This window comes from Vanessa tameamea, chromosome 17 (assembly GCF_037043105.1).
Source record: "Vanessa tameamea isolate UH-Manoa-2023 chromosome 17, ilVanTame1 primary haplotype, whole genome shotgun sequence".
NCBI lineage: Eukaryota > Metazoa > Arthropoda > Insecta > Lepidoptera > Nymphalidae > Vanessa > Vanessa tameamea.
The window spans coordinates 2193214-2213250 of record NC_087325.1 but is presented as its reverse complement, the minus strand read 5'-3'; the positions used below and the strand labels follow the sequence as shown (position 1 = coordinate 2213250).

At 32.1% G+C, this 20037-nt stretch overlaps 2 protein-coding genes across 2 annotated transcripts; both read left to right on the top strand.

Moving 5' to 3' along the window:
* Positions 1 to 1261: 1261 nt before the first annotated feature.
* On the top strand, positions 1262 to 4227 carry LOC113400376 (non-structural maintenance of chromosomes element 3 homolog). The gene is made up of 5 exons (XM_026639932.2): positions 1262 to 1740; positions 2007 to 2178; positions 3006 to 3118; positions 3627 to 3713; positions 4119 to 4227. Exons 1-5 carry the CDS (start codon positions 1537 to 1539, stop codon positions 4206 to 4208), a joined length of 666 nt encoding a protein of 221 aa, XP_026495717.2. The 5' UTR covers positions 1262 to 1536; the 3' UTR covers positions 4209 to 4227.
* Positions 4228 to 4977: 750 nt separating this feature from the next.
* Positions 4978 to 18536, top strand: LOC113400375 (mitochondrial 2-oxoglutarate/malate carrier protein-like). The gene is made up of 7 exons (XM_026639931.2): positions 4978 to 5214; positions 5831 to 6049; positions 13752 to 13845; positions 14569 to 14654; positions 15402 to 15504; positions 15948 to 16066; positions 16253 to 18536. The coding sequence occupies exons 1-7, from the start codon at positions 5138 to 5140 to the stop codon at positions 16431 to 16433; spliced, it is 879 nt and encodes a 292-aa protein (XP_026495716.1). The 5' UTR covers positions 4978 to 5137; the 3' UTR covers positions 16434 to 18536.
* Positions 18537 to 20037: the final 1501 nt, after the last annotated feature.

Genomic DNA, 20037 nt, shown 5'->3' with positions numbered 1-20037 from the left:
AAATTTGTATTGTATTTCTTTAGGAATAAGATTCATTGTAGCATATTCGTTACTTCAAATCCAAAGTAGTTCCTTAGAACTGGTTTAATATTCATACAATAATAGTCCTTACGGCGATTAAAATAGAGTGTTTAGTTAGTTTCACGTGATCGAAAACGTTTTGCGAAGCAGTACCAAAACGACGGCCGGTGCCGAGTGTCGTCTCGTTCGTTTTAAAGCTATATGTTCTGCGATCAAGAAACAGTTCGTTCGTTCTTTATAAAAGAACTAGTTCTTAAAACCGTTTCTGAAAAAAACTCCCAGCACTAGTGTTACCTACCTAGACGGCTATGCACTTAAAATGAGATAGGAGTGATTTATTCAATTGATTTTTCGCCAAAACAATCACTTTTGCTGAGAAATGCATCCAATGTTTTGTATTCAAATAACTCAAACAACAAAATCATGAATGAAAGTACGCTAAATTAATGTAAATAACCGTTTTTGTTGTGTTAATTACGTTAATACCGCTTCCGCAGCTAAATCAGCTATAATCTATTCTAATTTCCAACCATAACAAGAGAAAAGCCAAATAAACAACATTTGCCAGCATATTGATGTGATATCATTGGTCGAGAGCTTGATTAATCTAGGATATTCACTATGTATTTGCGTAAAAATGGCATTTTAAACATCTACGAAACTGATATCGGAATTTTGGCATTTTAAACATCTACGAAACTGATATCGGAATTTTGGAAGTGAAGTTACAGATTTTTATTATAAAGAGTTAAGTGTAATAATGTTGTATTATAAAAAAGATATAATATTAATCATATATGAACTTCTATTACTCTACAATATAGCTGAGTTATTATTATTAGCAAATCGCATAAAATACGTAATTATTCCTACTCCGATTGGAATAGACGGTATTACCTGATATTAAAATGTATACGTCTATTAATTAGAATATAATGAAAGTAACATCTTTTATTCCGTTTTTCAACTGAATTTTAGCGGAATATTTAAAGTAATCACATTTCACTTTCATGCCATCGAAATTTTATACATTTTGAGGGTCATTTTTTAACACTTACTACTTCTCCCTAGCTTCTACACTCGGAACATAAAACCTCATAGGTACTATTGGGTACATTGTTGTGTACGCAGAAGTCATAATAACTGGCGACATTTTTAATGTTATGACATATGGAATATGGATGTGATTAAAATTAAATGTCATAATTATTTTCTATTAACTCAATAAATGATGTTGATTTTTCTCTGGTAGTACAACTATATAGTAGTCATTATACAAAAACCTTTTTCATTTAATATAATCATAATTAATATTGTGCTAAATTATCATATTTTTTTGATTTTGAGTTGAATTCTTAGTTCTTTAAATTTGTTGGTGTATTCATTAAGTACCTACTTTTTAAAGTGCATATTCGTTTTGTGGATAGATAGGATAGATACGCATAATTATAAGTATACCAAGACCAAAAAATTTTTCAAAAATCAGTAAAATTATAGAATAAATTAACAATTTCAATGAATCGTTCAGGAAATAGCTTTACCGAGAATCAGTCAAGTAATTTAGCTGTAAATGAATGCGTTAGATACATACTTTGTCAAGAAGGCAGTAAAATACCTATTAAACACTGCGACATAAGAAAACATTTAGAAGACAATTTTGGTGCACCTCGTAATCTTATAAAGAATATTATAACCAATGCTAATAACATATTGAAAAATGTAAGTAACTAATATTACACTAAAAATAATTCCATCATATATATACATATATATTATACTAGTTATTTTCTCAGAAATATATATGTACATACTAATTTTACAAAAGCGAGACATTAATTAACTTGAAATAAAAGTTTAAATGAACTTTAAACTTATAATTCAAGTTAAATAATGTAAAATAACTAACAATATTTAGATTGAAAAGTAGGAATATGATATATCTGTACTGTTATTGTGAACTAAATGTGAAATTGATGATTTTTCAGGTCTACGGTTATAAACTTGTACAGGTAGATGCAAAACAATCACAATACATAGTGGTGCTTAATAAACCTTGTACCAAGTCTATGTTATCGACTTACAATAATCCACAACACAGAAAACTCTTAATTGCAGCTTTAACTCACATATATATGACGGGAGCACCAGTTAAAGAAGGTAAAATGAAACAAAATATCTGCTATTACTTTTATAAATTAGTATAAAATACCCAATTAATTTTTAATTCATCATCATATTTTTAAATAAAATAATGCATTTTATGGATTTATTCTAATTACATCCAAGGGTAAATTTTCTACTTTGGCTACCCTAGGCCTGTTCAAAGTAATAGGGTTTAATTTCCTAGGTTGGTTTCTCATCAATGAAAGATGTGTGTCTTCGATGAATGTTTATTACGGAATAAACAAGCCATATAATACATTTAACTAATATACTTTTCTAAATCCAACAAGGCCAATGAAAAATTGCTCCCTACTCCCTGTAGAGCATGAAAAATCAATTGATTTATAAAAATTACTCACTGTTTTTATTGTAAGGTTCTATGGAAACATTTTAATGTTTTTAAACATAATATGGTACAAATAGATGCATCTACTACAGAAAAACACTGAAAGATTTGCTGCCTAAGCTCTGGTTACATCCCAAATATTTATACTTGAGAGTGTGTGATGCAGTGGACAGTATTTATTTTAGAAAGATGTTGATGAAATGGGTAACCTAATTCTTAGTGGTCATCTTCTCTCATAGCACTGACAGTGATATAAAAAAATCCTTATGCATAAATCCATTTGTAATTAGGGATCTAAGATGATAAGTCACAAGTGCAATTACACTGGCTTTATTTGCCCTTAATAATTGGAACAGCATTATTTTGTATCAGTGTTTGGTGGTAGAGTAAGTAGTAAGTAGGAAGCATTTACATAGCATCTTCACTCTCCTGCCACCATGGAAAATTACTTTTCTCAAATGTATTTTTTTTACAGATGACATGTGGAAATTTCTCACTGAAGCACAATTGATGAAAGAGTTTGATGTTGAGAAGAAGAAGCTTTTAATCAAAACATTCACCAGACAGATGTATTTAAAATACATAAAAGTAAATATATATTTCATGATAATATAAAATTAAGCAAATATTCTAACAAGTTTTAAAAAAAATAAACTGGAAATGTAAATAGAATACATACTAAATATTTTATATATAGTAGATATAAATGTCCGATGAGCAAATTTTTTTGTTTAATACTTTTCCGAATGCAATTTTTTTCTTAATCTGGTATTATTTTACTACATTAACATTGCTTATTTGATAGAGTATAATATCCAGGAAATTTACCACTCTTGGGTAATTCCAAGGTTTTCTCACCAAAAGCAGAAGAGTCCTTATGAAATCTTCTGCTTTTGATGAGCAAAATTAGAATCTTATATCACTATACAGCTTCAGTGCTGGTTCTCCTTAATTACAAGTGAGGCAACTATCTTTGACTTTGTTTTGCTTATATTGAACATTTTATTTAATTTTTAACATTCAGCATAAGCAGCTATGTATTGCTATACAAAATTAAGAAAAACATTGTTTAAATTAGTATTTTCTACTATGACAGGGTAGAAATGATACTTTCTTTTTTGAGTGGGGACAACGAGCAGAAGAAGAAATACCTAAAATATTTCTGCTAAGTAAAATGTCAGAGGTAAATACAAAAATGTATTATATTATTTTATTATTGACTTCCCAGTGGATCTAGTGACTAGCTGGCTGTAAATTTCCCGGCTCGGGTTAGTTCATAGAAAGTTAATAGATTTTTACCATTATAAATTCTTAATAGAAGACTGGAGTTTTAAAGTTGAATCGAAATCTGATAATTGTTTTTAAACACACTTGCACAATTTAATATCATCTATGTACAACCAAAAGTCAAAAATCTTTATTCAAAACCTTATTATTTATTGATTGTTAAAAAAAATTTTGCTACTGGTTTCAAATGAAACATCTCAGACCCGAGAAGAACTGGTGAGTTTTTAGGCTACTCAGCTATAGTAGGTGAGCAAGATTGATGAATCCTTATTATTAGCTAATAAAACATTTACTTTTCCAGGCATTCAACGTAGGACCTGATTATTGGGCAGAACAGTACATTCAAGCAACGAGTAATGAAAATAATGGGAATGATGAGGATGATGAATAAATAAATTTTCGTCAATATGTTTCATTATTTTGTTGATAAGTAGTGCCTCAGATTCTCTTATATGTTAAGATGACTTAATCGATTTGTTGCCACCAAAGATTATAAAACAAAATGCAGATAAAGCGTGCGGAACATCATAGTGAAGAAACAAAAGCAAATATAAAATCAAAAGTACATGCAACCACTACCCGCATTAGCGGACTGGGATGTTATGGATTAGAGTTGCATATCGATGATCAACTATCGAGAGACAATTGATTTTCTACCGATAGTTAAGCTGTTAGCCATAGTATCGAGAGTCTGTCAATAGTATCGTAACGTGTCAATACTATTGATAGTATTTCTGGCTTTCCCATGAGCAATACTATTTATATCAGCGATACAATGGATACTATTGCCAAAACCATTAGTTTTAACCAGAAACTAATGATAGCCAATGATTAATTGATTCCGTAACCATCGAAACTAACGTTAGTACCGCTGTTATCAATTACCAACTTTCAATTATTCGCGAATCCATGGCTATAGACCAATTTCTTTTAGATAATATATTTATAACAACGCTATTAGAACAATCATATCCTTAAAAACAGAATTCTAAACAGCAAATTTCGTCATTTTATGATTACTAACTTTAACTATAAAGTTTATTTAAGTCAAAAAACCAAGATACTCTGTGATTAGTTATATATTTTCTTTGTCGTGATTAAAAAATGTTGTTACATTTTTAGTAAATGTCAAACAACTTATGTCAATTGTCAGTTGACATTTGACAATCAGATGTTTGTATGAAGTTTTAAACCACATAGATGATAGATCGAAATTCCACTGATAGTTCAAGTTATAAGTCATCAAAGACTGGTCGACGCGTACGGCAATTCGTTTTATAACTTAAAATATATATACTGAGTTATTAGTTTAAAATAAAAATGGCTCAGCAAGTTGCTGCACCAAAGGAGCGGTATATACCGAATGGACTTAAATTCGCATTTGGTGGTCTTTCTGGGTATAACATTTTATTTATGTAACCTTGTCCTTTTCACTATCAATGTCAATTTCATTTTTAAAATAGAACATTGTTTTTTTTTTGTAATTTTGTTACAAAATAATAGTGTTTGCTTTGATAGCATAGCAATAACTTGGCACCATATGGGTTATGTATTTTAACGTAATAGATTCCATACTGCTCAGTAATTGAGTGTTAATTGGTAAAGAGTTTCAATGTTGACAACCTCAGACTATGTAACTGTAAATTATATTAATTACTGCATTCATTATATAATCAATACACATATAAGGATATTGCTTGTTTTTGCTATTATCAAGTTACAATTAGAAATATAGCTTGAGTTTTGTCTAAGTAAAAGTACAGAGAAAGAAATACATATGTTTGAAAATTATACATAAATAAAGTCTATTGTTGTGAAAGGGATTTCTGTAAACTTTGTTCAATCAGGCAGTATCCAAAATTAATCAGCCACAATAATTAATAAAAATAATTAAAACTTATCAAAAAGAAGACCTTTGATAAATGATATTCATAATATCATTATCATCTTTTGAAAATGTAAGCAATCGAAAGAATAGTACAAATCTGTATTACCAACATTATGATTTTTCAGCATGGCTGCAACATGTGTAGTGCAGCCATTAGATTTGATAAAAACACGAATGCAGTTGAGCGGAGGTGGTCGAACTTCCTTTGCCGTAGCTGGAGAGATTCTAGCAAGGGAAGGATTCTTCTCCTTGTATGCTGGCCTATCTGCGGGGCTGCTCAGACAGGCCACATATACAACAACACGTCTTGGAATATATAATTGGCTGTTCGATTCATATAAAGAGTAAGTAGTGATAGACTTTATTTCTATACATTATATACATTTTTGTACTATGTAGCCAATAGGTTACAAGAGTAAGGTCACTTCTTCCCATAAACATTTGTTAAAATACTGTCATTTTTCCATCAACAATGAGGTTTAAGGTACTTTTCATTATACCGGCAAACTCTCTCTTCAAAATGGATTACAATTAAAATTGATGATTCAATGTGATCAGATATAAAGCCAAAGCCAATAAAATATGGTGTAAAATCAAATCAGATAGTATATTAATTTCATTTTTAGTAGTCAATGATAACAGTAAAAGGAAACTATTTTTAAATCATAAATACAAATATGCAGAGTGTAAATTGAACTTGAGCAACTTTTTTCTGTGTACACATTGATGAATATAAAAAAAAAAAACATTATGAGATTTTCTATAAAAATGCCAAAAATCTGTGTAAGTATTTTTATTAAGTTAAATAACATAGTAAATTTTACATATGTAGGATACAAATAAGGTACAAGTTGGAAACATAATATAATTTTTCACATACTGTATAAGTACAGAGGGTAATTTTTAAAAACAAAAATGTAATTGTGTTAATTTCATGAATTATGCAATTTCCGACGATAGATAAGAAACAAGTCGATGACATTGTTTTGTTTTGAAGATAAATGATGAGTAAAAAAAATGCACATCATGGAAAATATATATCTATTCTCTATTCCAACCATAACAGGAAAAAAGCCAAATAAACAATATTTGCACTGCAAATTGACGCGATATCATTGGTCAACAGCTTGATTAATCTATGATATTCACTATGGATTCCGACAAAATGGCGTTTCGAACGTCAACGAAAGATATCGGAATTTTGTAAGAAAAATTAAAGCGGAAATAAGTAGTTAAGTGCAATAGTGTTTTATTATAAATAAATATATATTAATGCATACAATATCGCTTAGCTATTAGCAAATCCGAGACGGAAAAAGATATTACTTCAAAGTTTTTTTGATTTTTTTTCTACAAAAATGCCTAAAAAACTAAAAAAATCGTTATGTAACTTGTCCTGCAGTTTATTTTAAAAATATAACCGTTTTCTTAGCTTTCCAAAAATGTATAAAAACTAGGAACTTATTTCAAAGCAGTCGAAATAAGATGACCACAAAGGACGCTGGTGGAAATTCGTATTCTATGTGTTCTAGTTTTGTGGACAAAGCCCTACCGAATGAATTTTAAGTACCATTTTATTTGTTACCTTATCGATTTGCTCGTGAAATACTAATTTGTTGTTTCGAACAACAGTGATAGGAGATAACGATATTATAAAATATTTATCTATTACGAAATAAAGATACGTCACTAGCTTACTACTTACATCGACATGAATCAGCACTCTCAGATAGATATATAATATCTATAAATATATGTACCTAATACGAGTACGTAGATATATGGCAATAAAATTCATTTCAAATAACTAATACAGAATTTAACGGTATTTAACTTATTTTTATAAGTGTATAATTAAATTTGAACCTGTACGTGTAAGAGTATACTATAGATCAAAATCAAATCTTCCAACTAAGTTGTCATTTCACTTTTTTAATCGTCATATTACAGTATTGAATTGAATTAAAGGGTGGTAGAGCTTTGAGCAAACCCGTCTGTGTAGTTACCGTCTTCTCATCAGATATTCTGCCGCCAAGCAGCAATACTTGGTATTGTTGTGTTCCGGTTTGAAGGGTGAGTGAGCCAGTGTAACTACAGGCACAAGGGACATAACGTCTTAGTTCAAAAGGTTGGTGGCGCATTGGCGAAGTAAGGGATGTTAATATTTCTAACAGCGCAAATGTCTATGGGCGGTGGTGACCACCTAACATCAAGTGGCCCATTTGCCGGTCCGCCTACCTATCACAGAAAAAAAATGAAGAGCTAACTCAGTATTCAATCATAAATATCAATCAAGAATCAGTACTGTAAATAGTCATCGTAATAACTACATTATACAAGAAATAAAATAAGAAATTCAATTTTTTCTCATTAATTGTTAGCTCTGTATTAAACTAACCTACATTTCGCTATGCCAACTAATATCCATGCAATGTTGCAATTGCGTAATTTTAATTAAAACGAGCTATTTTTATTGTCTTCATTCAATATTCTTAACGAATATTTAATTTAATAATAATTTTCATTGAGATTGTAAATGTCCCTCTAGAGGAAGATATCGGTAAGCTCGGAGTTATATCCATGAAAAGTCAGTGAGGCTTGTCCGGTTCGAGCCAGCATCTCCGAATGTGGCATCTCCTTGATTCTTATTTATGTAATTTTACCAGCTGTTACTGACGCGCTTCGCTGAGCATTAAATAAACTTTAAATTTGAAAAGGGAAGGATCAACGAAATAAAAAAACATAGGCTATAACCACCTACGGATGATCCTGCATCGATTTGTCGCAGTCTCATACGGATAGAATAGATGGTAGAAATACATAAAACACATACCTTTATATAGACGACTAGTTGTCTCCCGCGGCTTCGCTCGCGTTTTAGGGGTTGGTTGTCATGTGTTAGGCAAAAAAAGTGGCCTATGTCCTACCTTGGAGTTCAAGTTTGCTTCACAGTAAATATCGTCAAATTCTGTTCATTGGTTTAGCAGTGAAAGAGCGACAGACAGACAGACAGACAGAGTTACTTTCACATTTATAATATTATAGTATAGATTGATCTTTCAACCATTTTTATTTCTATTTAAACTATAGTTACCTCAGTATATATAGTTACCTCAGTATATAGCCTTCCAACCACAGTATGAGTGAATATAAACAAACAACTTTTATTTGACGCGATTTGATTGGTCGAAATCTTGAATAAATCTATGATATTCATTATGGCCTCAGAATAATTTCGGTTTAAACGTCTAACTAAGTATAATATAAAAAATAACTGTTTTTAGTCCATAATATAACAGAGCTATTACCAAATCGCATGGGATATTTAAACGTAACTTTTGTTTATCTTTACTTCCTTCGCAGTCGAACCTACGAGGGGCGTTCAATGTATTCTCGGTATCGAGGTGATATACTAATGATAAGGGTAATTTAATTATCTCATTAGTTAATGACACTCTTTGAGGGTATAAATACAAAATTTCATTTAATTGCCACCATTAGTATTCAAGATATTATTGCGAAAAGACAACTATGATGACTGATTGGACAATGATGAAAAAAATCGAGCATCGCGCAGTGATAAAATTCCTCACAAAACAAGAAAAAACTCAAAAAATTATCCATGAAGAAATGGTGGCTGTTTACCAAGATTCTGCGCCTTCATTACCTACAATTCAGAAGTGGTCAAGTGAATTCAAACGGGGTAGAGAGAGCATTGAAGACGACCCCCGCGTTGGTGGGGCAATTTGTTCCGCTACTGAAGAAAACGTCAAATTAGTCGAAAAACTTGTACTTGAAGATGCCCGTGTAAGAGTGAAAACATTAGCAGAAATGACTAAGCTATCCGTGGGTACCATTCACATAATCCTTCATGAGCGCCTGAATTTGTCAAAGGTCAGTGCAAGATGGATGCCGCGAATGCTCACCGCGCTACAGAAACAAGTGCGAGTTGACTGTTGTAAGGAGTTTTTGGACCTCTGTGGTGAATATCCGCAAGGTATTTTCGATCGGATTGTTACTGGTGATGAAACGTGGGTTCATCACTATGACCCTGAGAACAAGCAAGAGTCTATGCAGTGGCACAAAAAAGGATCAGACCCGCCGAAGAAGTTCAAAGTCACTCCGTCCGCAGGAAAGCTCATGGCCACGGTGTTTTGGGATTCTAAGGGAATCTTGCTAATCGAGTACACAAAAAAAGGTCAAAGTATTACTGCTGCATCATACGCAACCACCCTGCGTAATTTAAAGGAGGCAATTAAAGAAAAAAGACGTGGAAAATTAACCGCAAGTGTGTTGCTGCTTCACGACAACGCGCCGGTTCACAAGGCGCGCCTTGCCCAGGCTGCTGTGCGGGAGTACGGATTTGAAGAAATCAATCATCCACCCTACAGTCCGGACTTGGCCCCTAGTTTTTAATTTCTATTCCCTAATCTTAAAAAAGACCTTCGTGGAAAGCATTTTTCGGACGATGAAGAGTTGAAGGGAGCAATAAACGAACATTTTTCGGGCCACGAAGAAAAATATTTTTCAGAGGGAATTGAAAAGTTACTTTCACGAACAAATAAATGTATTGATATGTTAGGGGAGTATATTGAAAAATAAAATTTATTCAGAATTTTCTGCCTTTTCCTTCATACCTATACCGAGAATACATTGAACGCCCCTCGTATACCCTAGTCACTGGACGATATAGGCATTTGCTTATCAATGTTTATATTTTGTAATGAATTGCGTGTAATATACTACTCATTTTATAGGTTTTAGATATAATCGATTTAAACGTGAAACTTCAATTTATAGCTCTAGATAGAATAATATTTTATCTTTAAGTACTTCACTCGACTCAGCATGTCCACGTAACAATTGTATTTTTTGTCAGAATATTTGTTGTATAAATATAACAAACACGTCATACACGCGTACCTACTTTTCATCCGCAAATAACTCAAATGTGTAAAAATATTTGCCGAAGTATGAATGCAAGAGGCGTGCAATTTTGATATTGGATGAGCGTTTTTGATATTTGTGTAATTTGCACGTTGTCGTAATCAGACAATTAAGGGTAGCATCCGGAGAGTTGAATAGAGCTATCTCATATAAAGTCCGTTAGACTAGTTCCTAAAGGAAATTGACCTTGTGCGCTCATTGGCGCGTGCCAATGCGCGTGATCTTCATTAGTTAAATCATTTCTTAGGATCGTCTTACATGCTCTATTCATCTCGCTTATCTCTAGCCACAAAAATCTACGAATGAAGTGCGAGTATTTTACATATACCAATAGTGTAAAGGCCAGTGTCAACAGCATAATAGAAAAAATACACCAAAAACATCATACTGTTAATTTGTATGAACCAAAATCATGTTGTAACCCAAACTACTAATGGCGTATTTGCATTTGAATATAGAATGCCATGTTATGACAATATTGCGATATTCGGTACATAGATATGCATCTCGGAGCCAATTAGTTAAATTAGCCTTTCAATACACGGTATGTATACGTTTAGCCAGTACAAATTGCGTTCATAATATTAATTAACTTCAGATCGACCTGAAAAAAGACAGGCACACTAAAATGTGCCGAAAGATTTATAAGATTTTCTGTAAACAAAAAATCGTATATCTTCTGCGCTGTTATAGCACGACATGTTCTGTTAATTAAATACCTTATTAAGATAGTTGCCTGCGATATATACATCAGTACCCTGGAGGGCCCGTATTTATGCAAGCCCATCTGGATAGGTTCACCAACCACTCACATATTCCGCGAAATGGCAATAGTTCGTGTTGTTGTTTCGGTTTGAAGGTCGAGTCAACCACTGTAACTACAGGTACAAGGGACATAACATCTTAGTTACCAGCGTTGGTAATATGATGATAAGTGATAACCACTGCTCAATTTCTATGAGCAGTGGTGATCATTTACCACTAGGTGGCTCATTAGCTAATCCGTCTACGTATAATATCTTGCTGACATATATATTAAAATTAGAATTATGATTGTGAATTTTAAAACACTATTAATGGTGTCCGAATTGTTCGTAAGACCATGAGCTATTGAGGTCATGGGCCTTTAACAATTCTATAAAATACTTTTACTTTTTCAATCGCACGGTACACTTGATTTATATTATAATCGAATCCAAGTGAATCGCAATATTTAGAATAGTTAAAGTACATTACTTTAATAGTATCCCCTAATTGTACATCCTGAAACAAAGTCGAAGATCTATATACTTATGACGGAACGTCTCAAGAATGGATGTGTTGGGAATATAACACTAAAGAATCAATGAAGAATAGAAAAATGTATATATCTCATTGTCTTTATTTATTTATTTTCATTAGGACAACAAACTATATATGGAGGAAAACAAAAAATATAATAATTTATGTAAAAAAAAATATAAAAAAAACCGAATAACGTTACAATAAGAATAATAAAATTTTGTAAAAATCAACTAATCACAGTATTACAGAGTAGTTTTTATTTTTGTTTTTTTTTCGATAAAATATTATACATAGTTTAAAAAAAAAAAAACTATAAGTCGCTGAATTTTTTGTACATTCTGTACATATAATACTTTATTAGTTAAATTAAATTCCAAAATATAAATACAAAATTTAATATGCCTTAAAATATAGTTCATTTCGGTATCTGTAATTCGAATATTTTATATATAATGAAATCCCATTCATGTTCATATAATACTTACGTCACAAGACGAAAATTCGAAAGATAAACTATCGACCCCTTGTTTTGTTAGTCGAAAATATTGCACAATACAAATCTGATAGCGAGAGACTAAGAACGTCTGTATAACCATAAATATAAAATAATAACTGAACAAAACTGGATGTTTTACTTTGGCTGTTCCGAAACGAAACCAACTAACATGAACAAATCAGACATAGGATCAACGACTACGTTTTTTCCGAGGCAAGGAATTTGACATTCTGCCAATATTTCAACACAGGATGCTTCTGTGATATGACCTTGACCGAAAACCACAATAACTTTTATTGGGCCGTAATCCGAATTCAAGTTAAAGACTAGGTAGACGAAGCTGTTAAAAGGTTGTGTGTGTCATCTAATTGATTCCCGTACTGGGGAACGCGTGTCACAGCATGTCTCCCTACTCAGGCTTTTAGTAGTCCTCGTATATTCGTCTGACCTTGAACGACATTTGTAGGCCTTAAATAGGCCTACACAGCCGACGTCAGGTATTTATGTAGGTGAAGGCATTAATCCTGCGTCTCGGCGACTCTGATGTCGCGTTTATGTATAGAAGTCTTGAGGCTGTGCTCTAGGATGGTCTTTTCTGAAACAAAAATTATATTATAGGTATATTACAAAATGTAGCCGGAGCGAAAAAGCCGATTTGTATGATTATTACTTTTGAGTTCTTAGTATTGTTTACTTACGATTTAGGTTTATAGACAATGAGATTTAGACAAAGACAATTTTTCTAATTTTTACTAATTGTTACGTTTCCAAAACGTTTCTTCCGTAGAATCTTTATTCTAAACCTTTTCAATCTAGCCCTTTCTAGTTCCAAATCAAAGCTAGATCTTTAAATCAATAAATAATCTTTGTTTAATTTTATTATTTATTGGTGAGTAATTCTGTTCAGCTGTTGTGGTAGATATTAGTAGATGACATTATCTTGCCCTTTCATGAGTAGGACACTATTGTGTGATAATATTAATTGTATGATAAATATTATCATACTAAACATTTGCTTAGCAAACTCTGTTGGTATGCATACGAGTTCATTGTCTATACCTACTAATATTATAAATGCGACAGTAACTCTGTCTGTTACCTGAACCGATTTAAATGAAATTTAGTATCACTTACATCCTTGCCTTGATGTCGTTGAAGTTGAAAAATATATTATCTGTAGAAAAATCGTTGGCGATTCTCTTGTATTATTTTATTTTGACGATCGTTTCAATATTAATCAAACGAGTCCATAGGAGGAATTGTTCGAGCTTTTTCGTACTTTCTTAAATTATACTTATCAATTGTTATCATTGTTTCAGACGTAATGCCGGTGCCGCACCTGGCTTCGGTACGAAGACACTCTTAGGCGTCACAGCCGGATCTGTAGGTGCATTCGTCGGCACCCCAGCTGAGGTAAATCATCATTCATTCAGTTCCTCGTACCCTGTAAGGTCGACGTATTGAACTTTACTTTTCCATTCGTCTTTTACGCTATCATAACTTCAGTCCCCTTACTGACTGCCTCTTCGCTCTTTGGAGTTCCTGGATTAAAAACCCGAACAGCTTATTCTACTATGTTTGAAAAAGTATTTCAAAATGTTGATTTAACTAATAAAAAGTATAATTCGGCAAAACGCTTTCTTGCCATCAAATTAAATTAAATTTTATACCTTTATTATTCCCCCAAAAACGCTGTCAGTCATTTTGGTGACGTCATATTGGTAAAAACAACAGTCGTGTATATACGACCGCTATAAATATTTGATGATTTTTGAGAAAATAATGAATTACAATCGCAATATGATAAAACAATGATGTACAAATATGAATTTTTGAAAATATAAGATTTGTTTATGTTAATATATAATTAAAAATCTTTTGAGGAAATATTTAAATGTCTCTAACCGTAACTCCTCCTGCCATTGGAATAGACTTTAGACACATTGTTCTAAAATTTGATTTTGGAATTATAATTACATCGCGTGCAAAGAAATATTTAAAAATTATATCAAGTAAATATTGCAAAAGAAATCATACTTAAAAATGCGAAACCAAAAGCATTTTTCTTATTTACTATACTTAGTATTAATAAATGTATTCGTATGATTAAAATTTTCGAAAAAAAAATGTTTCCAGGTAGCGCTCATTCGCATGACAGCCGACGGGAGACTGCCATTGGAGCAACGGAGAAACTATAAGAATGTTTTAGACGCGTTATTGAGGTATGCGGTATTCTAGTCCATTAGATACGTGCATACAAACATAGAAACTGCGCTAAATATTTTTTAATTTATGTATATTACGTCACATATGATTGGAAATGACCAGCAATGCAATGCAAAACAAATGGAAATAAAAAAAAAAAATAATGTAAATAAACTTAAAGGATTTTTTTTAGGAGACGACATGTTTATTTCAATTTTACACTATAACACAAACTACAAGCGCAAGGGACGTAAAGTAACATCGGAGCTCCCAAGGTCGCTGGCGCATTGGTTATGTAATATATATACGGCGTTATTGTCTATGGACAGTGGTGACCACTTACCGTCACTTAGCCGATTTGGCCGCCCAGCTATGCCAAGAAAAATATACTTAATTCAAGATTATTATGTATTTAAATGTACACCAATACCTTCGTTGGCTTTTCTGTTCAATGCGTGTAAACGCTGACTGCATTGTAGGTCTTGTGCCTTGTATCAAGATCGCGGATCGCCGATCCTTGGTTCAAATCCGAATCGGGCCAGTAAAAAAATATTAGGTTTTTCTGACAAAATCTGTAACAGCTCGGTGTTTAGAATTTTCAAGTGTATAAACACTTGTGCCTCGGAAAGCCGTTAAGCACGTTAAGCCGTCGGTCCTGCGCCTGATATCTTTCCTATCGTGTTGGATTTGCCTGTAGGTAGTGGCAAGTCGGTCAAGAGGCCATAATTACTATTCTCCTGACGGATGCAATAACTCGTGTCCAGGATAATCCGCGAGGAAGGTGTTCTGAAGCTGTGGCGCGGCGCGACGCCCACCGTGGGGCGCGCCATGGTCGTCAACGCGGCGCAGCTCAGCACCTACTCGCAGGTCTTGCTCTGTATAACACACATGACACACATATACATATATAATATACACCTACCGGGTCCCATCTAACTACCCAGGTACCCACTCAAATCGGTCCTACCGTTTAGGAAAAATTTATTTACATCCAATTCATACAGTTCTATGTATATCCACACTTTTAGACTGAAGAACAAACGCTTCAAAAAATATTCTAAGTTTTTCCGGCTAGAAAAGTTGGAATTCTCGGCTTTTCTCTGCTAAAGTATGCATATATTATATACATAACCCTCCTCTTGAATCATTATTTATTGATGAATACCGTAATAAAATTCGTTGGGTTGCTTAAAATACTAATAACTTAAAATTTAGCCATAATTAAACGATTTAACTAAGCGTTTACTCTTTAAATATGTTTTAGTTGAATTTTCCATTTCTTGTTTTAAAATGTCTCATATTTTCCTCAGGCAAGAGAGGTTTTCGTGAAATACGTACCGGACGGCATATTCCTACACTTCTGCGCGTCAATGGTGTCGGGTCTGGTGACCACCATCGCCTCCATGCCCGTTGACATCATTAAGACCAGGTAACATATTATTTATAATCATTTTATTCTTTAACTTTAATTCTACCCTCCTTATGGTCCCTCGGTTTTTTTTTTAAAAAAGATTTCGTCTTAGAAAATACTTTTAGATGAATTGAAAAATATGGTGTTATTTATTACCTAAGATATCATAAAAAAATATAATTAATTAAAAAAACTCGATCACAGAATCCAAAACGCAGCCAAAGGTCAATCACAGATGGCGGTAGTGACCAGTCTGTTAAAGAACGAGGGCGTATTATCTCTGTGGAAGGGATTCCTGCCGTACTACGCGCGCCTCGGCCCGCACACGGTCCTGACCTTCATATTCCTCGAACAGATGAACACAGCTTTCTTCAAATACACGTAAAGTGTTCAAGTGAAAATATGAAATCAAAGCTACCGTGATAAGTTTATGATAAATTTCGACTTGTATGTTTTTGGGTGTTAATTGGACGTGGCTCTTGAAATAGGTCGCAAACTGTATCGCGTTGTTCTGTGGACAATTAACAGGTCTACATTATTTGTATTTGAAGTTCAATAATCGGGCCATTCATTTATTACGTAAGACTATTTTCGCTAGCTTTTGACCCCCTATTATAAGAAAAAATAAGAAAAGGCCGACCCCCTCCCCCCCTGTTTAATATTTATTACGTAAGAATCTAAAGGATAAACGTGTACACGTTTGGTTTATTTTTCAAAGAAACAATTTTTTGAAATGTTTATTTGTAATTTAAAAGTACTAATAATAATCTTTATTTTTTGGCCCGTCCGTTGCCATGGAAATGGAAATATCATTTTATACCTATACGCAAACCTTGTAAGAAAACATAAGACATGGTCGACCCCCTTCCTCCCCTAAATCGTCTTACGTAATAAATGGATGGCCCCAATGGCACAGGTTGGACTTCAATAAATTATTACTATAAACTCACAGGAGACATTCGACCATAGATCTAAAGATTGTCAGACAAAACAACAATGATTTGAAAGTCTAATTTGGAAAGATCTATTAATATTTTTAAAGTCATATAATATAATGTTAGTAATATGGTCGACCAATATATATCACAATCAAAATATACTTTATTTGAGTAGCAGTACTCGCAAGAGTGTGAGCAAATTTACATGAGTAAATTAAATTTAACCACGGGTTCGGAGTGTAGATTTTACTGAGAAGAACCTGCGAGAAATTCAGTAGTTACACTTTTCCGAAAATTATTTACATAGATTATTAAATACAATAATTGAATTGTTAATCACCACGCATGGAAATCATCGATAGGGGACCATATGCTATCGCACATATAAATACATACCACACAACATCGGTGGTCAACATTTTGCTTGACTGCACCTTTTCAATCAATAAAAATATAATACTGTTAAGTTTTTTTGATGAAAGTAAATGATTTTATAATCTGTGTCAATGATATATTTTGAATTAATATAGTCTGACTGCCTATTATCTTAATCTACGTCTGATGAAAAAAAAGATGAGCTTGAAGTTTTTGTAAAAATGAAGCTTTTTTTAACGTTTTTGTATACTATATTTATAAATATCGCTTTTAGATACAATTTTGTTGATTTTTTTTATACATTTTGCACTTTGATCGTTTATGTAAAGCTATGTTTACAATTTTAAATAATCTACATTTATGTAACAGATATTAAATACAATAATTTACTTTTTATTTAATTATTAATATGTTTTATTGCTTAAGTTATAGAAACAGATTAAAAATATGTATGGCACAAAAAATTAGATGTTGTTAAAAGATTCTTAGATAAAACTTTATCTAAGATATATTTTCAACTGGCAACATTGAAAGACAAAATAATGTGATTTAATTTTAAACCAAACCATCATATACCAAACGACAACACTTAAGATATTTTTTTACTTGCAACTTTGCTATTAAAAATTAAATTATATAAATTCAATATTAATATAAGTTTAGTGTAATGTGAATTTTCGTATGTAAACTGTCTATTGCGAATATTTACTATAACGTTAATGTCACAGCGATTAAATCTCATTTTTTATTTAAAAAAAAGAACATTTTTCAAATAATTTCCGCAGAAACATAGGCTTATGAGTGCTTTAGAGTGCCAAATATTAAAAAAAAAATGCTTGTTTGCTTTTTATATTAATTTGCTGCTAAGTACAAAATCGTTTTAGATCATCAGCTTTTATGAAATTATTTTATATATTTACACAATTTACTTTAGGTATTGTACAAATGTCCAGTTTGGACTCTAAATGATAAAATATATTTTTTTAAATAACATCTTACTTAACATCAAAATTTTTCTTATAATTCCTTCTTTCTGTGTTCAGATGAATTTATAGTTTTTGAACTGTTTATTATTATATTTTTTATAGTCTTTTTGTATGGTATCTGTGACTTGTTAGCGCGCCTTTTTGCATTTTTTTTTATTAATGTAGATGTATACTTTTATAGCAAGCATTTTTTGTTTCTTTTTGTTGATTGTATAAGAATACTAGTGCTTAAACCCATTAAAATACATAACACATGTTCATGCCCTAAAAGCGTCTCTTTTAAATAAGACGAATCTCTTTAATTTGCTGTTTCTCTTAAAAAAACTGTTTTGATATTTAAACATACATGTATCTCTTTATAAAATCAATTTTATTATACTTCTAGGGAATCTACCATTTGCACAATATATAATTGTATTGTTTGAATATGAATTGTGGTCAGAAATACGATTAAACTTAACATACCTATTTGACAGGAATTACTTACCTTTTTACCATAGACACGAGAAAGATATTTTTAGTATGTCACAAGAGAATCAATATCATTATATTTAAGTTCTTCTATTCGTGTTCATTTATCACAACGAAGAGCTAGATAAGCAAAAGATTGTGTTCTAAAAATTGTTTTGATAAATTATCTGTGGTTAAATTATATGTATATTCATTTGTTTTTTCTTTAAATTGTGTCTATGTTCTGAAATACTGCTTAAATGTATCACTTTTTTGTTGTTCGTTGTTTGTTTGATCAAATGTTTTGTATATAAAATATGTAAAAATATTTGATTAGATTAAGTGTGGACTGAATTTTGATGTCAACTAAAAGTCGATAAGTGTACCGAAATAAGTACTAACTTATTACGTCTTTTGATATATTTGTGCAAATGAAGCAAATATAACCGAATCGGTCCTGTACCTTGTAGTAACCGGACAAGTGAAGGATCGCCATTAGAATGAGACATCACTGTTCCCTAAAATATGCACGTTGTAACGTGTCTATTGTAATGTATGAGCCGCTATGATATGTTAGATAAGCATAAATTAAACGAATATATTTTTATAGAGGCAGTTGTATGTGACTAACTTAAGAAAATGTTGCTATTAAAGTTTGTTATGAAAAATATATTTTGTTTTCATACGTTATTTCCCGCTAATATAAAGAATAATCGATATAAAATTTATAAAATTACCGAGCAAATTGTACTGATAATTTTGTGTACTTATTTTCCGTACTTACGTACATATGGTTTTTTCAATCCAATGATGTTTTTGAGGGAATCGACCGATAATAACTATTTCATCTCATACCATATAACCGCTTTCAAGATTATCTTCGAAAGTAATTAACTCAAGTGCAGATTTATACTGTTATTTTGAACTTACTAGTGTAATAATGATAATGATGTCGTGCTAACCGATTTCGGGAACGGTGGCTAATCTCAAGAGACTATATATGCAGGATATATTATAGCACAAAACTTTGTGTGGAAGGTGCACTCTCGTTCGATGGGACGCAAATCAGACACGACCTGAAAAAAATCTACGGGACCAACGGCTTTACTCGCTCTGAGGCACGGGAGTGTACACACTTCCGACTTCCAGATCTGGGGTTCGAACTTAGAACCCAGGGCTCTGCAGCCTTATGTCTAACCGCTACACCAAGCAGTCAAGTGTTATAATAATAACAAGCGAA

Excerpts from the sequence above, each read along its gene's own strand:
- LOC113400375 (XM_026639931.2), top strand. The coding sequence starts at position 5,138 with ATGGCTCAGCAAGTTGCTGCACCAAAGGAGCGGTATATACCGAATGGA. Across the intron at positions 6,050-13,751 it reads CTGTTCGATTCATATAAAGA|ACGTAATGCCGGTGCCGCAC; the intron begins GTAAGTAGTGAT and ends TCATTGTTTCAG. Across the intron at positions 13,846-14,568 it reads TCGTCGGCACCCCAGCTGAG|GTAGCGCTCATTCGCATGAC; the intron begins GTAAATCATCAT and ends AAATGTTTCCAG.
- LOC113400376 (XM_026639932.2), top strand. The coding sequence starts at position 1,537 with ATGAATCGTTCAGGAAATAGCTTTACCGAGAATCAGTCAAGTAATTTA. Across the intron at positions 1,741-2,006 it reads CTAATAACATATTGAAAAAT|GTCTACGGTTATAAACTTGT; the intron begins GTAAGTAACTAA and ends ATGATTTTTCAG. Across the intron at positions 2,179-3,005 it reads GGGAGCACCAGTTAAAGAAG|ATGACATGTGGAAATTTCTC; the intron begins GTAAAATGAAAC and ends TTTTTTTTACAG.